The sequence below is a fragment of the Euprymna scolopes genome, chromosome 10, assembly GCF_053919585.1.
Source record: "Euprymna scolopes isolate OS-2025 chromosome 10, ASM5391958v1, whole genome shotgun sequence".
In the NCBI taxonomy this organism is placed as follows: Eukaryota; Metazoa; Mollusca; class Cephalopoda; order Sepiida; family Sepiolidae; genus Euprymna; species Euprymna scolopes.
In genome coordinates, this window is record NC_136491.1 from 160917075 (window position 1) to 160931010 (window position 13936).

The 13936-nt window shown below is 37.2% G+C and overlaps 2 protein-coding genes across 2 annotated transcripts; both read left to right on the forward strand.

Annotated features, from left to right (window-relative positions):
• Window positions 1–1794: 1794 nt before the first annotated feature.
• On the forward strand, window positions 1795–2328 carry LOC145286566 (uncharacterized). The gene has a single exon (XM_080135450.1). It carries the CDS (start codon window positions 1795–1797, stop codon window positions 2326–2328), a length of 534 nt encoding a protein of 177 aa, XP_079991576.1.
• A 564-nt stretch (window positions 2329–2892) lies between these two features.
• On the forward strand, window positions 2893–3279 carry LOC145286567 (uncharacterized). The gene has a single exon (XM_080135451.1). The coding sequence runs from the start codon at window positions 2893–2895 to the stop codon at window positions 3277–3279; it is 387 nt and encodes a 128-aa protein (XP_079991577.1).
• Window positions 3280–13936: the final 10657 nt, after the last annotated feature.

The window sequence follows — 13936 nt, forward strand, 5'->3', positions numbered from 1 at the left end:
TGAAATGAAAACACATTTCCTATTCTTGCTACAACACTTTTTTACGTGCAGAGAACATTGGTTACACACGCGCGGACATGAACACATGTTATAACTAAAACGTTCATTCTTTCAACAGCAAATAAACGACGTTTATCTTATCCATCAATTGAGTCTTTGTTTCCTTCAATTCCATTCGTTTCATTATTCTTTTGTAACGGGATTGGGGTATTTATATATCCTAGTCCCCTACACATTAAAATGAGCCAATCATACAAATCACCAACGCATCCGAACTAACGATAACAAAATGTGGTTCTTTTGTAGCACCCCCCCCCCTAATGAACTATACTCTCTGGCAGATCAATGCTTCCCTGTAAGTTCTTCGGCCATAGACTGGCCAATCGACAGGCAGGGCGCATTGATCCTGCTGTCCCCAAAAAGAGTGGAGGGGACATCCAACAGTCAGCACAGAGCCGCGAGCGAAGACACACCTTCCTCTCCTCCTCGCCCAGCACCGACAGTCCGACGTGGACCTGACTCAAGAACTTCGAGCTCCAGTCTCCACCACTATTATCTCGTGGAATAAAGACTTGCAAAAGTTCAATGTTAAAAGGAGTTTGTCGTTTTTTATCGACGGTTCTAAAAGATAAATAATTAGCTGGGGTACAACTACCCCACTAAAAATGGTGACCCGACGGTACGCTCCTCGTTAAAAATAACTTCTCAAACAAAAACGAATATTTTTTAAAGAGAACGTACAAACTTTCTTCCAAACATTTGCAAAATCAAAAAGAAATTACGGAGAGCACTCAAAACGAACAACAACTACAGACTGAAAGAAGAAATAATATTTCATATATATATATATATAATTCTTCGAAGGGATTCGCACAAAAAGAAACAAAAGTTTTTTTTACCAACCAAAGAAAAAAAAGGACAATTCTTTGTGTTAAAAAAATCCCACGTGGCCCCTCACCCACCTCCAAAACGCACATACACGTCAAAAGTATCGGCGTCAAGGTGTCTGCGGCTTACAAACGAAGGAAACTAAAAAAAAAAGCGGCCTGATATACTCCATAGAGAATATTTTACAAAAAAATAAAAAAAAAAATGAATTTTGGTTAAAACAGCCATTTCCAGCTAACAAGCTCTCTATTTCCCCGATAAAAAAAAAAAAAAAAAAAAAAAAACCGAAATCATCTTCCAAAAATCAAATACTTATCACCGAAAACCATTCAACAACACCAGACATATTGTTCCCCCACGGAAAAATAAAAAACACCCCCGCCGGACACATTCATGCAGTTCAAACACCACGTGTCATATATAGACTTAAAAATGTTTTAAACGGATATTCTTCCCCTGCCAGCAAAAGAAAAAACCAACGTGAGTACTTGCTTCATATAAAAAAACACACACACATAGTTTTTCTATTTTACCAGAAATATAAGAAAAAAAGAAAAAGCATAGTCTATCAATTTATTTTATTGTTTTAAATATATATATATATATATATATATATATATATATATATATATATTTTTTTTCTCCTACTACGTACAGTTCGATACCTTTTCTAAATACCCCACGCCACACGTGCTTCAGCTTAAATGTTCCTTTTCCTATTAGAATAGATTTTTTTTTCTCGGTCCTCCCAGAGGGGACCCATAAAAGTATATTTCTTCATTTTTTTTTTAATTTTTTATTTTTAGTACTTCCAATATTTCTCGTGTTCCTTTGGCATTATCCTTCAAGTCGGATAACTGAATATTTTTTGGTCTGTTCCTTTTTTTTTCTTTTCGTTAGTTAAACATGTCCACCATATTGCCTGCCTTTGCTGGCGACGTGCGAGTTTGGTTTGCCCAATTGGAATCCCATTTTTTGGCAAACAACTTATCGGAGCAGACAAAACTGCACATATTATTCAGTGCATTCCCCGCATCGTTGACGCCAGTTATCAAGGATTTGATAACTGACACCCCCATTAATTCTACCTATGAAAGCATAAAGCGGGAGGTGCTGCTCCGAACGTCAGTCTCAGCAGAAAGGCGTTTCCATGATGAACTTTTAGGGGACCGTATGCCAACGGAGTTACTCCGTAGAATGAGGGAACTGGCAGAAGACGTCGCGGCCGACAGTGCCCTTATAAAGCAGCTCTTCATTTCGAGGCTGCCGTCTCAAGTAAAGGCAATTTTGGCACCTATGGTTGAGAAGCAATCTGTAGATACCATAGCAGCATCAGCGGATAGGGTGATGGAATTCTCTAGGGGACCTACCACCGCTGCGATCCCTCAGCCACAGGCTGAAGTTTTTACACATGCTGCTGCGACTGGGAATGCAAGCTGAGACGCCACGTCTTTGGCTATACTTGACGCTATTGAGCGTCTCACCAAAGAGGTAAAAAAATTAAACGCAACTAGAGCACCATCGCCGAGACGCCGCTACCGAGGTCGCTCACCATCTCCCCATCGCCGCCGCCAGTCTAACAGGCCAGGGTTATGCTTTTACCATAGCCATTTTGGAGCAGAGGCACAGAGGTGCACAATGCCCTGTTCGTTTTCGAACCAGGAAAACTAAGGTCTGGGGACTTGTAGCACGGCAAGCTCTCGACCAGGTATGCACACAAACCGTGCCTATTTTATTATAGACTCGCTATCCCAGGCACGTTGCTTGGTTGATACGGGAGCCGCTTGCAGCATATGGCCGCTAAAACTCCTCGGTAAAAAACCACCAGTATCGCCAATCACACTGCAAGCGATAAATCACTCGGCAATCCCCACGTATGGTCAAATTTCTCGTTCTCTAGACTTGGAATTATGGAGAGACTTTACGTGGGTCTTCACGGTGGCCGACTTACCGTACCCCATACTAGGCGCGGACTTTCTGCACCACTTTAACCTATTAGTGGACATGCGAAGACGTCGGCTGATAGACGCTAATACGGAACTTTCTGTCTCTGGGGTAAAAACAAGCACCCCCGCTATCAGCCCTGTATTTTTCATTGCTGCGTCTGATGACCCATACCAGACTTTACTGCAAGCATACCCAGAATTGACCAATTTAAATTTTGTGGTCAGCAAACCCACTCACTCAACAAAGCACCATATTGAGACCACAGGTGCACCTGTGTTCTCACGACCACACCGCCTCCCTGCTGATAAACTTAAGGCAGTAAAGGCAGAATTTAGCCATATGCTGCAGCTGGGAATAATTCACCCCTCGTCCAGTCCATGGGCTTCCCCTTTGCATATGATCCCTAAACGTGATGGGGATTGGCGTCCGACTGGGGACTACTGACAACTGAATGCCATGACGGTACCCGATCGTTACCCAATCCCACACATTCAAGACTTTGCTTCCTCGCTGCATGGTTGTAAGACCTTCTCTAAGCTAGATCTGGTTAAGGCTTATCATCAGATCCTGGTGAATCCGGCCGACATACCCAAGACTGCGGTTACAACTCCATTTGGAGCGTTTGAATTTTTAACTATGCCCTTCGGTTTGCGAAACGCGGCTAGTACCTTTCAGCGCTTCATGGACGAAGTAGTGCGTGACTTAGACTTTGTCTATAATTATATAGATGACATTCTCGTGGCAAGCGCCTCACCTGAGGAACATGCCACTCACCTCCGCCTACTGTTCGAACGGTTTCAGAAATACCAGGTGAGGATTAACCCTGGTAAATGCATTTTCGGTGCTTTGTCGCTAGTTTTCCTGGGCCACATTATCAGCCCAGGCGGTATATCTCCGTTACCAGAAAAGGTGAAGGCTCTACAAGACCTTCAACCACCTACTTCACTTCGCCAACTAAGGCACTTTCTTGGTCTGTTGAACTATTACAGACGTTTCATTCCACACTGTGTGGATCTTCTAGTCCCTCTTTCCGACCTGTTACGCAACAGGAAGAAGAAAAACGAGCAAATCTCACTTAATGAGGTCCAACTAGAGGCGTTCAACGAAGTGAAAACAAAGCTAGCGATGACATCCTTACTTGCACACCCCATACCTGATGCCCAGTATTCTCTGGTCGTTGATGCATCAGGCACAGCTGTAGGTGCAGTGTTGCAACAGCAGCACCAACAACAATTACAGCCTCTCGCATACTTTTCGAGACAGCTGAAACCGGCAGAACAACGTTACAGCACGTTTGGCCGCGAACTCCTAGCAATATACCTCGCAGTGAAACATTTCCAACATTCACTTGAGGGCTGTCAATTCGTGATCTACACCGATCACCGTCCGCTTACATACGCACTGCGTGCTAAGCCGGACAAATATTCTCCCCGTGAAACTCGCCACTTGGATTTTGTTTCACAATTTACTAGCGATATCCAACATATTTCCGGTGAACAGAATGCTGCGGCAGATGCTTTGTCTCGCCTTCCCATTAATTCTCTGTCCTCACCATCGGATATCGACTTACAGCAAATGGCCCTAGACCAGCCAAGTCTGGACACTTTGGATCCGTCGTCACCTGAATTTGCAACTTGCAAATTCGCATACCCGCCTGTGCCCACTTCAGACACACAGATCATTTGTGATACCGCAACGGATTCACCTCGACCACTAGTTCCAATGACTTATCGTAGAGTTGTTTTTGACACCCTACACAATCTGGCACACCCCGGATGCAAAGCCACAGTGAAGCTGATTACAGCTAGATTTTTCTGGCCAAATATGAGGCGTGATATCACTGCCTGGACACGTTCCTGTGTATCCTGCCAAAAGTCAAAGGTGCACAAGCATATCCGTGCACCCCTAGGAACATTCAGCACCCCAGACGCTCGGTTTAGCCATGTTCACATAGATCTGGTTGGACCATGGCCGGTCAGTCAGGGATTTACTTATCTCCTGACCTGCATAGACCGTTTTACACGGTGGCCCGAGGCCATTCCCCTCACAGACATTTCGGCTGAGTCCGTAGCGTGAGCCCTTATATCAGGCTGGATATCGCGTTACGGAGTTCCCACCACTGTAACCACGGATCGTGGTGCACAGTTTGAATCCCACCTATTCCAGGAACTTTCCAGAATTCTAGGGATCCAACGTATTCGCACGACAAGCTATCACCCAGCTTCGAACGGGATGATAGAGCGCTTCCATCGCCAATTAAAAGCTTCACTACGTGCTTATCCTGACCAACAGAGATGGAACGAATACGTACCTGTTGCTGCCATTAAAGAGGACCTGGGATACTCTCCAGCCGAACTAGTTTATGGTGCACCTCTATCGTTGCCAGGTCAAATGCTGAGCCCGACAGAGTCTGCACAAATGAATTCAGCTCTGTACGTTGACAGACTGCGAGCTTATTTCAATAAGCTCCCACCTATGCATACTAGGGAACAGACCATAAAATCTTTGGTCCCAAAGGACATTTCGTCTTGGACTCACGTTTTCCTTAGGAAGGACTCTGTGAAAGCCCCTCTTACTCCACCTTATACCGGTCCTTATCGCGTGCTTTCATGTACTAACCAACTTTTCACCATAGACATCAGTGGTAAAAAAGAAACTGTCTCTATTGACAGAATAAAAAAAGGCTTTCTGGACACGAAAACGCAAGAGCCACACATTCCCCCTACATACATGCATCATCAACATACACCTGAAGCAAGTACTCCCAATGCAGACAACTACGTTACTACCACGCATAGTGGTCGTAGAGTGCATTGGCCAAAGAAGTTGTGCAAGACTATATATAAAAAAAAAAAAAAAAAAATTTTTTTTTTCCTCACACAAAATTTTTTTTGCACAAAGACATTTTCTTCTTTTATAAAAAATAAAATAAAATCCTTTTTCTTCATCCTCAGCATGAAAACCCAGCTTTTCACTGAAAAGCAAGAACATTTTCTCATAAAAAAAAAACAAACTTTTGTGAACATTTTTTTTTCTCTCTCTTAACAACTGCTACATTTCTTCTTTATCGGCTTTCCGCCTAAGCAGGGGGTGATGTAGCACCCCCCCAATGAACTATACTCTCTGGCGGATCAATGCTTCCCTGTTCTTCGGCCATAGACTGGCCAATCGACAGGCAGGGCGCATTGATCCCGCTGTCCCCAAAAAGAGTGGAGGGGACATCCAACAGTCAGCACAGAGCCGCGAGCGAAGACACACCTTCCTCTCCTCCTCGCCCAGCACCGACAGTCCGACGTGGACCTGACTCAAGAACTTCGAGCTCCAGTCTCCACCACTATTATCTCGTGGAATAAAGACTTGCAAAAGTTCAATGTTAAAAGGAGTTTGTCGTTTTTTATCGACGGTTCTAAAAGATAAATAATTAGCTGGGGTACAACTACCCCACTAAACTTTAAACATCTTTTAGTTTTGTTTCTTCGTTGTTAAAATAACATAAATGTAAAAATTAAAAACAGTTAAAACAATCGCGTAAGAAAAATAGAATAAAAGAAATAAAATGTTAAATAACAACAATTATTATTTTGGTATAAGCAAATATTTCGAAAACAATCATTTTAGATGTTTTTTGTGTTGTTTTAATTGCCATTAACGCGAAACAAATATTGAAACAGCATTCAAGAGAGGTAATAAAAATATTCTTGCATGACTTATCTCCCCTTGATCGTTTTCCGACAAAAGCTATTTTTTTCTCTATTGCAAAAAATAACGACGAACCACTTTAATTCACTTTATTTTTAACTATTGAAAACAAGCTAAGCCAAAACATGAAGAAAAAATATATTTTATTTAATTAAATAAATAAATTGAATAATAGCGGGGCGAAACAACAGTAGGCAGGTTGGGTGGAGAAAGAAAAAAAAAGTGGCAGCAGGCAAGCTTGAACCCGTAACGTGAAGGAGTAGCAGTGTCAGATGTCGCCATTAAAAATGAGTGATAAAAACTTGAATAATTAGACTCACTATCTTTCGAAGTTTATAACTACTTGAAAAATGTAATTTAAACCCTAATTTTTTTTTCAATAAAAGGAGCAAAGACCAAATTTAAAAATAATAAAAAGGTTTAATAGAAAAATATGCATTTCTTTTTAATCGGTTTTCTTCAAAAATGAATTTTAACTTGTTCCATGTACTTTTTAAATAAAATGATTTTTTAAGCAAGCATCCCCTGCGATTTTAAAATCTAATAACAGGTGATCACAGAGCGGAGTTGCCTCCCTTTCTTTCAGTTGACAAATACGGAGGCTGAAAAGCGGCATAATTAATTATTTAAAAAACGTAAAAACAACACATTAGACCAAATATATTTCCCGATAGTAACTATATAAGAAACAAACATTTTAAGTGCTGATATCTGTCTTATCTTCCCTTTGAATTTATGACATGTGTTTACTGTCAACAATCAAATTAGTCAATGATGAGTCACCGTATTGAAGAATGATCACATTTCACTCATCAAAGTTTACTTAAAAAAAAAACCTGCCAATAAATATTCCATTTTTTTATTCTCTAAAGAATTACATGAGTTTTTGATTTAAAATATTTTATTTCTTCTTTATGCAATAATTTTTTTTTCAAAGATTAAAAAAAACATTGAATGAAATAGAAACAATTAATATAGGTGTCCAATTTTTACAGGAAAATATTTTCAAAATGTAAGGTTTAACTTAAAAACAATAAAAAATAATTATGCTTTTTTTTAAAAAAAGTTTTAAATTTTTGACTTTACAGGTAAATTTGCACATAAGTATTCTTTTTTGTTTTTGTTTTAAATTAGGTTATTTTATTTATTGATCTTTTATTTTCAATTTGTGATATATAAACCTTAGGTGAGAAAATTATTTATTTTCTTTTTAATAGACCTTTAAAAATGAGGGGGGGGGTGAATAAAAAAAAACGTTTGTCTAAAATATTATAATCGGTTTTTTGGAAAGAGCATAAAATTTCACATTAAACCTGCAAATATCTTAAAAATTGAACCAATAGAAAAGTCTTGATAGATTTTTAAATTGAAAAAATTGAAAAAAATCTTACTTGTAAAATTCGATTCATTTCATTACGTAGAAAAAATGGCTGCATGAGTGCGCATGCACTTTGTAAACACTGTTTTTAAAAAATAAAAAATAATATTTCTTTAATAGTTTATTTTGGAAGTATATTCCATAAAGAAATTAACCAAATCACTTTAAAAAGAGAAAATTCGAGTTTTGTATATTTTATTCGCAGTTTTGTGTTAAGGGTGGCAAAAATTCCCCCAAAATTCTGACACACTTAGCAAAGGAGGGAAGAAAACCCCCCAAAAAACATAACGTCTTTTGCCGATGTCTGCACAGTCCAATCAGAACGTTGAAATTAAGTGAAGTCGATCCAACTGATATAATGACGTGCAAAAATGGCGACTCAAAACCCCGACTTCTCCTTGTAGAAAACTACCCAATTTAGGGTGAAGAATTAATATTTTTGGATAATTAATTTTATTTATACTTTGCCATGATTGACGTGAAGCATAGATTTAAATTTAATTACAAAAATCAAATTTGTGTTCTTTGTATTATCCTCTTCCTTCTTATAACTCTCTCTCTAATCCTCTCCCAAAACTATCCTTTTACCCCTCCCACCTTCCTTAACAGAAATTTGATTTTTGTAATTAAATTTAAATCCATAAGAACATTAACCTTGCTTCACGTCAATCATGGCAAAGTATATTTTCTCTCCTCTAGAATTAAAAATAGTCTTGAACACTTTTTAAATTTTAAATTTTCTTGCCTGATGAGATCAATTATGATTGAAACAGTCTGCACATCAGAACAAGATATGACTGTATTTACATCAAGAAAAATAAAAACGATAATTTGCTCTCTTTGATTGAGCACTATCAACGACCTTTGTTGAAATTAAATTATTCTTAATTTTTGGACATCTTTTAACCTGGAATATATATATATATATATATATATATATATATATATATATATATATATATATATATATATATATATATTCTTTTTCTCACCAAACAAGATATGTTGCTACTTTGAAGATAAGAGGCTACTATTTCGAATTGTGTCTAACAGGGGACTCTGGAGAGTTTAGCTGCGAGATGTTTGTTCACATTACATTTAAGCTTATGCAGATTGATACAGTAAGAGAAGCAGGAAACAGGGCGGGAATTCTAGTCTAGCATTCTGTGGGAAAAATTATTAAGAGTAGAAGGCTTCCGGCATCTAGAGATGTCAACAGTGAATGAACGGGTGGGTTAGACTGGAGCATGTAATTCGAGGTGGCAAAAATGCTATGAATTCATCAGTGTGTGTGGACATTAGTGAAGTATCATTATGTTTTCATCATTTTCTATGATTAAAAGATACTCTTTATCTCTACTTATTTATAAAAGACAATTTGTGTGTTTGTGTGTGTGTGAGTGTGTGTGTGTGTTTGTGTGTGTATGTATGTGTGTGTGTTTGCGTTTGTGCACATGTGTGTGTTTGTATGTGTGTGTATTTGTGTATGCATGTTTGTGTGCGTGTGTGTATGCTTGTTGTGCGTGTGTGTGTGTGTTTGTGTGCGTGTGTGATTGTGTGTGTGTTTCTGTGCGCATGTTTGTGTGTTTGTGTGTGCGTGAGGTCATTTCCTATGGACTTTGAAATGCTTGAGGCGATTTGTTAGGGGCAATGTACTTTATGTGTCTATGAGTGTTCTTAGAAAGGTTTTGTATTGGAATGCCTCTGATAAGTTTCGATAATCAAACATATCTGATTAAAGAAGGAACACTGATTTTGAACAAAGCTAACACTAAGATAACAAATGCATTTGAGAAGTTTTATCACTGCACAAGACGAAAAGCCAGGCCTATAAAATTTGTCAAGTCTTTTTTTTTTTTGTTGCTTTGTTGGACTATTATGTGGATAACATCAGACAGGTAAAACGTTTACTTCCAGCATCCTTATCATTGAGATAGCAACGAAAATAAAAGGTCATCTCCAGTTACCACTCACATTAAACTGCAAGAAACATCGCTTATGGAAAATGAGGAATGTGAGACAGTCCAAAAGAAGCGAGAATTGCAGAGTTGATGAAAGTGCATCTATACTGCATGTTCTTTAACGATTTAAATCCTGATCTGACCTCTCACACATGCATGCAGGGAAAAAGGGGAGAACTTGAATGCCTACTAGACACTATCCTGGAGTGTCTAAGGTCTCTCTGTACAGGGGTTTGTCAGAACAATCTGGCATGAGGATACTTTTTCCATAGAAGTAAACCCTGACCAAATATTCAAAATCACATAGTATTCGCTGCCCAAATAAGATCTCCTCACAACTTTTCTGAGGAATGGTGCACCTTCTCCAAGTGATATTACCTCAAGTACTAGCACGAAGCTGGATACTCCACCAGACTAGATAAATTCTTGTCCTAGAATCCAGTAAGACTAAGAGACCAACATGAAAGATATATTACAACGTATAAAACTGGTTAATTGAGGAGAGGAAAATTATGTTCTCAATTCTTTACTAACTTAGTGCTTGAGATATAAAGAACTTAAATGGAACATTCGAATATCTATGTATCTCATATAGAGTTCAAGTGTTAGCCCCAGGTACGGGGGCCCCTTGATTTCTGAGAACTTTGACTGAAGTAAAATAGAACAAAAAGAGAGAAATATATATATATATATATATATATATATATATATATATATATATATATATATATATATATATACAGAGAGAGAGAGAGAGAGAGAGATAGAGAGAGAGAGAGAGAGAGACAGACAGACAGACAGACAGACAGAGACAAAAAAAGGAACAACCCGAATTATATGTTCAGCAACATTTCGTTTTTCTTGCAAGACTCCCTCTGAATGAATGAAATTAAGAAAACAAATGAATGAAATTGAGAAAACTAAACACCAGTACAAATATTTGAAAATATATATTTGATATAATGAAATGTATCACCCTGTTCCATTTACTTATGTCAAGAGTGAAAAGTTTGTTAATGCATGAAAGAACACAATAAGGAATAGAAGGTTCTTGGATGTCCTCGGTTGGGAGGCAGGAACTTGAAGTTTCCCCAGGTTGTCCAGTGGAGGTTTCCTATAAAGCAGACACAGTTTGGGGAAATTCAGTAGAAAGAGAGTTGTTTGAGTTCCTCCGCTGGTTGCTTCTTAAAAGGGGTAATTAGTTTCTTAAGGGGCATATAGGATTAATGCACCCTACTAACTGACTGGTCAGTGTATGGCCGCATCAGTCAGCAAGGGGGCATTAATGCACAAGAGAAAATATTCTTATCCATAAGTATTCTTTCATAATTACTAGTGTGACAACTCATATTGAGTACAAATATTAATAATTATAATAATGTTAATAATGATAATAATAATTATAACAATAATAACATTAATAATAATAACATTAATAACAATAATAATAATAAGATTGATAATAATAATCATATTATTAATAATAATTTCATTTATAATAATATTAATAGAAATAATATTAATAATAATAATATTAATAATAATAATATTAACAATAATAATATTATTAGAAATAAAATCAAAAATAATAATAATAATATTAATGATAATAATATTAATAATAAAAATAATAGTAATATTTATAATAATAATAATATCAATAATAATAATATTAATAATAATAATATTAATAAACATAATAATAATATTAATGATAATAATAGTAATAATAATATCATTATTATTATTAATAATAATATTATTAACAATAATAATAACAACAACAGTAATAACAATACTACTAACAATAATATTAATAATCATAATAAAAGTAATGAAAATAATAATAATAATAATAATAATAATAATGATAATAAAATTCATAATAATAATAATAATAATAATATTATTATTAACAATATTAATAATAATATTAATAATAATAATAACAAAAATAATAATAGCAATAATTATAAAAATAATAATATTAATAATAATAATAATAAAAATGATGATGATGATGATGATGATGATGATGATGATGGTGGTGGTGGTGGTGGTGGTGATGATGATGATGATGATGATGATGATGATGATGATGATGCAAAAATTTTCCAGACAGACGGGTGGATTATTTTATTTTATTGAAAACTCATTTTTTTGTTTTTTGCAAAGACGGGCAGAATTTTTGCGTGCGAGTGTGTGTGTGTGTGTGTGTGTGTGTGTGTGTGTGTGTGTGTGTGTGTATCTTTCTTTCTCTCTCTCTCTCTCTCTCTCTCTCTCTCTCTCTCTCTCTCTATATATATATATATATATATATATATATATATATATATATATATATATATATATATATAAAAGGGAAAGCTTAACACATGCTTGCCGAACAATTTCCTTAAAGGAAACCATCGAAATGTGAGTTTAAGTTTTAAAAAAGTTAAATTTTACGCTGAATTTATTTCAGGAAGCAGTGTTTTTTTTTTTTACATGGAGGTCACCACTTATCAAGGCCTGGAAGCCACTCGGGGATAAGGATTATTGCATGTACAGTAATCAATGGGATAGTGTCATACTAACTGTTAGTATTGGAGATTTGATAAAGTGTCTTAATTAAGGCGGCGGTTTATCAGGAATTTGTTTATGTTGGACTTGAAGACATGCAAGTTGTAGTCAGGTGGGAAACAGGCAAGCGGAAGAGAGTTCTACAGGCGTGCACTTCTAAAAAAGAAGCTTTGTTCATGGAATCTACGTTTTGATTTAGGCACAGATAAAGAGTGGGGAAAATTATTGACAGTGGTTTCAGTTAGACGGGTGTTTTTAGTGAAAGATTGGTGAAGGAGGGACAAGACATTGCAGCTCAGACGAGCACTTTCTATGAAAATAACGATAAAACAAAGACTGCAACGATAAAAACAAAGGCTTGCAACGTCTCTTCTGTGGGAGAGAGGTTGCAGGGTAGAGAAAAGGGCATCCCCCACTAAGCCACAAAGTCTATTTTGTACTCTGTCAGGGCAGGATAGGCTGTTTTTAGCAGCTCCTGTCCATATGTGGCAACAGTACTCCATCCTTGGACGTACTTAGTTTTTATATAGATAGAGAATTGCATCAGTAGTGAAATATCTTCTGGAGCGGTAGAAGGATCCCACCATTTTCCCAGCAACCTTGGCAACAGACTTGATGTACGTGTTCCATTTCAGATCAGGAGTAAAGGTCAAACCCAGAAGCTTGTCAAAACATGGAACCTCCCCAAGAGGAGAGCCATCCATTTCAATTGATGTCCGATGGGGATCAGAGTGTTGATGATGTAAATATAGGAGCTTGGTTTTAGATGCATTAAAAGTAACCAGCCACCTCTTCCCCCACTGTACCATGCACTTAAGATCAGAGGAGAGAGAATCAGAGAGAACTTTGTCATTTACGGCCTTTGATGTGTTGGTATAGATAGTCGTCTTATCAGCATAGATGTCAACGAATGATTTATGTATGTGTTTTGGGGGATCATTGATGTAGATCAGGAAGAGAGTTGGGTCCAGAATGGACCCCTGAGGGATTTCAGCATTAATACTGTGGGCCCCTGATTTCTGCCCATCAAACACTACTCTTATGAGCCTATCAGAGAGAAAGGATTTAATGATTGAGAAAACATTTCCAGTTATACTGTAGCCGGAAATCTTGTGAAGTAAGCGTTTATGCCATACCTTATCGAAGGCCTTTGATATTTAAAAAAAATTTTTTATTCAATATTCACTCCAAACAAGGCAAAGTGCCACTTTGAAGCAGGGGGCTACTATCAGGGACATAATTTGTGGGGTCATTATGAAGGGATATGAGTAGAAAGATGTTTGTTCACGTGACACTTGAACTCTTGCATATCAGTACAGTTGGGAAAGCAGAATCCCGGAAGGGAGTTCCAAAGACTTGCAGTTCTGGGGAAGAAACTATTGGAGTAAAAGGCTTTCTTACACCTAGGGATCTCTACTGTAAAGGGGTGGGACTAAGTTGCTTGTCGTGTTTGTCAGGGGTAGTCACGTCGAGGAGGTACAAGTGTTTGCAGTTCATCAGA

What these genes read in the sequence shown, in the direction of transcription:
- LOC145286567 (XM_080135451.1), top strand. Translation starts at nt 2,893, where the DNA reads ATGCGAAGACGTCGGCTGATAGACGCTAATACGGAACTTTCTGTCTCT.
- LOC145286566 (XM_080135450.1), top strand. Translation starts at nt 1,795, where the DNA reads ATGTCCACCATATTGCCTGCCTTTGCTGGCGACGTGCGAGTTTGGTTT.